General features: G+C 38.4%; 1 protein-coding gene across 1 annotated transcript in view; it reads left to right on the top strand.

Annotated features, from left to right (window-relative positions):
* Positions 1-108: 108 nt before the first annotated feature.
* The window catches only part of cryl1 (crystallin, lambda 1), a 29,275-nt gene continuing 23,514 nt past the window's right edge, over positions 109-5,869 (top strand). Inside the window, exons 1-3 of the mRNA XM_030757515.1 lie at positions 109-420; positions 1,155-1,262; positions 3,000-3,126. Of these exons, the coding sequence (XP_030613375.1) occupies positions 380-420; positions 1,155-1,262; positions 3,000-3,126 (276 nt within the window). The 5' untranslated portion in view covers positions 109-379. The remainder of the gene's footprint in view (positions 421-1,154; positions 1,263-2,999; positions 3,127-5,869) is intronic.

The raw sequence follows: 5,869 nt of genomic DNA, 5'->3' as shown, positions 1-5,869 counted from the left end.
AGGACGGTTTTCTTTTCAAACTTCTGATTGGTTTTTCACACGTCGATCATCGTCGGGCCTCAACACAATTGGTCGAAGATGATTTAATTCGTTGCTAGGTTACAAGTGTACGCTACAACCTGTACTTTTTCATACACTCGGCATTACATTATAGTTTTTTTTTATACATAGTAATTATTATTATTATAAAGTCGAAATTAATAGTTTATGTATTTTTATTGCTCACGTGGAGGAAAACACACTTTGTGCGCTCGTTTGCCTTCTTTGGTCCTTCCAGGTCACCGTACAGCACCGTCAGCGTGACTGCGGTGACTGAGGAGGGAAAGCCTCGGTAGAAATGCTGTAACTTAATTCTGAGCTGGACTCATAACATCGAAAAATGAGCGCTTCTGACATGAAGATCATCACTGTGATCGGCAGGTGAGCAACATAAAAATGCTGTTGCGGCTATGCTAGCTCTGAGCTGTGTTCATGAAGCTGAAATGAAAGTTGCCGTGCTGAATGAAACACTGGTTCAAAGGTGCAGTTTGTGCGTATAATTTTAGTTTAGTGATTGCAGTGTATGCGCATAAACAGGACTATTCTGAATGAATGCTTGGCTCTCTTGCACATCACTAAGGCACTTAACTTGTCTTGTATCTTTTCAGTCAGACTTTTCAATGATTTGTGATTAATCCTGGTTATTACAGACACGTAATGAGGCAGCATAGCTGTCGGTTTTGGAGACTTTTTTTTTAAACCGTGTTCATTATGGCAGTCCTCTGAACTGACCTCTCTTAAACCTGCAAAGCAAATACTGAACCTTACAGGCCCTCACTTATGTTTTAAGGGGGTCTCCTTTGTGTATTAACATTGCAGTTATATTCAGATGAGTTGGCAAACAGATAGTGATTTTACACTCCAAGACTTTTCAGTTTTATGCTCTTGTGTTTGGGCTTTGATAAAGTGGGGGACAAAACTGTGGACTCATATGTTAAAACATGACAGGAAGACAGGACAATGAAGCTGGAATCAGCAGGCAGACAGGCACACTGTCAGCACTTTACTGCTGGACTGTAATTTCACAGGACAGTGATAAACAAGATTCAAGCTGTGCTTTAATTTATTTGTTTTTAAGATTGCTTTTTGGGTTTTATGTTCCTTCTCTTTCTTAGTGGTCTGATAGGCCGCTCCTGGGCTATGCTGTTTGCCAGTGGAGGCTACAGGGTGAAGATCTATGACAACCAACCAGGACAGTCTGCCAAGGCCATCACAGAGATCAAGTGAGTCCTGCTCCTCAACTTATCATATAATGTACCCTTTTTTTTAATGTAATATTACATGACATACAGCCTGCTTTTATTTAATACCCATTTGGTTTACACAAACTTGACTTGTATGAAACAACATAAAATGTCTAAAATTCTATAAAATTAACTAACCTGCAATCTCATGCATTTTAACAGTATGCCAGATACTGCTAGATGTTTCCACACTGTTAACTACATTATTATTCCCTTTATAGCCAGCAGGAGCTTGCATATATATATATATATATATATATATATATATATATATATATATATATATATATATATATATATATATATATATATATATATATATATATATATATATATATATCTCCACGGATATGTAATCAAAAATATATAAATATACATCATAGAAACTAAACTAGTCTCTGGTGAGGTCAGTATGGCTGCAAAACCTAAAGGAAACATTAACACCAGGACATGTGACTTACAGACACACATTAATGAATACTGCATGATCAGCAGCTTGCATGCATGGATAAAAACATGTTCAGGGTGAAAAACAGACGCACAGCTCAGTTATTACTGGTTAAACGTCACTGTGGAATGACGCTGAGGTTTTGAAGAAACTGCTGTAGAAAGTGCTGTCAGGAAAAACTCACAACTCTTTAGGTATATTTTAAAAAAAAAAACAAAAAACAACTAATGTCTGCACCAGTATTTGATTAAAACGCTCCCTGCAGATAGCTCCCACTGCCGATCATTCAGCCTCTTGGAGACGTATTTGTTTGTATGAACAGTAGAGGGTGTCAGTGAATTAAATTTCAGTGGCCCTTTGTGTGTGCGATTTCTTGCTGAACAAGCAAGACTGCTCTCTGTCATGTGCATTGTTTTGATGAATTGGCACTCACTCTAAATTATTTTATTTTTTCAAAAGAAGGTATGTTTCTGACTCATGTGATACGATATCATATAACTAATACAATAGCTGAGAGGACATCAAAACCATTCAAAGTAGTTAAGAGGAATGTTAACCATGGGGACATACAAGTGAGTCAGCCAGTGATGTGGTATGTAATTTACTCCATTTATTTTACTTTAATGTTCTTTTCTACATCAAATACCAGAGTAAAATATTTGTCGCTTTGAAACAGTAGTCCAATACAATACATACTTTCACACAGTGGGTCAAACAAAGCACAGTGCAAGATCCAAGTGTCTCAGTGTAATGATAATGATACTGGTGGTTTAACTCAGTCTGTATTATAGGCTATGTTTTGAATTGTTCGCAGTGAAAAAAAATCCCCAACTGTAGTTAGTAACAGCTGCAAAAGGTTACATCAAAATGAACAAACTTGGTCGATGTGGATAAAAGAGTGAATCCTGAAATGCAGTAAGTTAGGTTTTCTTTATCACCAGAGTCAGAGTGATATTTGAAGTGATATTGTTCTTAAAAAAAACAGCAGCAACATTAGCAAATTTGAACAAAATTTGAACAAAACATTAGGCCCATTCATATAAGCTTTCTTCAAAATTAGCAGGTTTATTTTTGGCTAAATTCTTGACTAAAATTCTTACATTAATTATTAGAGAATTTCACACAATTGTCTAACAGGATAACAAAGTGATGACATTTTACACCCAAAAGGTAAAAAAATCAGCTTCTCTGTTGCACCACAGCATCCTGCAGAATCACTTCATTATTGGAAGATTGTGTGTGTGCTAACTGCATTTTCTGTCCCTCAGGAAACAGCTGGTAGAGCTGGAGGAAGCCCACATGCTGCGAGGGGAGCTGACTGCTGTGCAGCAGCTTGCCCTTCTCAGTGGTTATGATGACCTGTCCCAGGCGCTGGAGGGGGCTTTCTTTGTCCAGGTAACACAGACCACTGACAGCACAAACACATGCTGTTATATCTCTTTGTCCTGCATAGTAAAACCAAAGGAAACAACATTTCTCTCTGCCGATTTCTTTATTTGTGTTAGACACTGCTTCCATCACACAGTGACTGGACATTTGTTTTGTGGATTTCATCAGATTTTATTAAACTTGGGGACATGGTGCTTCTCACCACTGTGGAGTGGCTCTTTTCAAAGACTCAATATTAACACTGTAGTTTTCTTCATTTATTGGTTCACATAGTTTGAACGCAGCAGCCTTAATTGAACGGCCACAGCAGTCTCAGAGCAGTGAAGAGTTCTGGCCTTGTCATTGCACACATTACCCTCAAGGAGGCACAACACAGTTTCATTTTGTGTGATATAGTCCATGACATTCTCACACATCACATTTTGAAAATAGATTAATATACCTGTCTCACATTGAGTTTTGATATTTACATAGTAATATAGAGTGGTTTTCTGTAACTACCCTTCAGTTGCTTAGCAGGAATCATATTATAAGAAGGTACTATTTAAATAAAATCTTAATATTTAAGGGTGGATTAATAGTATGGCTGCACAGTATATCAGTACATTACTGGGTAATAAAACATATTGTTACTGTTGTTATAGTTAGAATAGTTTGATGTATTCAAGTAGATTTTGAAAGTGAGACTGACGGGCCCTCTCTCATCATGAAGAACACTGAGCCTCTTCATAGAGGCCTGCAGCACAGAGAGGAGGAGGAAAAGCTGAAGGATGTATGCTATTTTATGAGGTCGAGGGCTCTGGGCAGCCACTATCAGTCCAGCAATGTGTAAACTGATTCTAATGGCAGTCTGTGCAGGACATGTTGGTCAAAAAAGAGGTAAAACCGATGCATATTTTTAATCCTAGGAGGGATGAATGTTAATAAAATGAACCTGTCAAAAAAAATGTGTACTTATTTTTCCACTTTAGCTTTTAGCAATTATATTATTTCATTACTGGTAACTGTTACCATCCCTGAGATTTACATTGATTTATCTTTATACTTACTGTGGGTCAGTACCAACACGTGAGCTAGCATGCTTTTAGCAGCAGAGTCCAGCTCGCTGGTCCTTTGCTTCATGTCATTCCCCTGCTCACCTGTATATCAACAAAGGCAAAATCATAAAAACACAATAGCTTTAACGATTCAGAGGCATAAACTGAGTAGTATTGATTACTCATTTAAAAACAACTCCAGATTATTCAGTTATTTACTACCAATTTAATACAGGTTATTTGTTGTGTGACTCAGCTGTGAATATTTCAGAACTTTTTGGAAATACTGTTATTTTTCACGAGTTGTTGAAGCTTCTGCTCACCCCAGCCAGTCGAGTCAGACGGCTGTCCTCCCTGAGCCTGGAGGCTTCCTGGCAAAAAAGAGGTTTTTTTTGTCTTCCCACTGTGTCTGTGTGCTGGAAGGAAGTTATGTGAGTTCTTAAAATGTAAAACCTCTTCCTCACAATGTAAAGTGCTTCAGGATGACTGCTGTTGTATATTGTAAAGTGGGAGTTTTCCTTTGACAAAAGAGTCAGACGGAGTTTGTTATAAGAAGTGCCGCCCCGCTATTGAAATACCGTTCATAGAGATTTTTACAACAACAAAAATCCACTCGTCTGTGTCAAAACACACATTAAACACTGGACAGTGTGCTTATCTAAACTCAGTCACAGTCAGTTAAAATAAAGTAGTGAAGCATTTATGCCAAGAAAATGCCCACCAGCCAGAAACCGCTAAAGCAGACAATGGAGCTCTTCTTCACAGTAGATGTGATCAGAGTGCACGGAGGCAGGTAGGGTCACATAAAATCAATACTCTTTACTGAGTTCCCTCCAACAATGAACAATTGTGCAGAGATTTCCCTGAGAGTGCTGCTAGCCACATATTTCCTGATGACGTGACACCATCTGACCATCTGTAAGTTTCACTCTACTATTGATCTGGGAGAAGATGAAGTACGGGAGGTTTTATTAGTTACATGCTACAGATCACTAACTTGTCTAATAATAACAGTCTTGTCTGTTTATGTGAGGCTTGTCTGAGCAGTGAAGGCTGCTTAAGCAGTTCAACCATCCAGATTTCTTTGTATGTCCCATGTCCTTCACAATAATGGAGTAGTGTGGCTTATTTGGCCAAAACTGAAGAAAAGTTGTGCTATGAGAAAGAGGCAAAAGTGGAGAGACATTAAAATCAACTGGGAGAAGTCGATTTATAGATGACTGGAGAGAGAGCTACTTTTTGCTGTTGCCTTATTCACAACGGATCGCCACAGCAGGTAGCTCTGCGTGTTTGATTTGGCAGATTTTTTTTTTTTTTTTACACCGGATACCATTCCTGACACAACACCAAAGGGATTTGTGTCTGTTCTCAGGATGCATCTGTATAGTATATGGACAACAACCCCTCCCACACCAGGAAATGCCAATTACTCAATTAACTTATGGGAGTTTCATTGATTACACAAGAGACAAATGTTATAAGGTAACAGTCCAAAAACATTTGTAGACATTAAGAGAACATGATCTCTTAAAATTATATCCAAACTTCCCCCTCCTTTATAGCACACATTCCCACAGAAAGTGAACAGGGAGCCTAAAAGGGCATGGACTGGTTTGGCAGTTCGTGGGTCCAAACCAGAGGAAGGCAAATATCTGTCTAGAGGAGAGCTGACAAACACATAAATCAGGAGTGGACAACTCCAGGCCTCGAGG

This window comes from Archocentrus centrarchus, chromosome 21 (assembly GCF_007364275.1).
Source record: "Archocentrus centrarchus isolate MPI-CPG fArcCen1 chromosome 21, fArcCen1, whole genome shotgun sequence".
Classification (NCBI taxonomy): Eukaryota; Metazoa; Chordata; class Actinopteri; order Cichliformes; family Cichlidae; genus Archocentrus; species Archocentrus centrarchus.
This window is presented reverse-complemented; position numbering and strand designations above follow the sequence as displayed.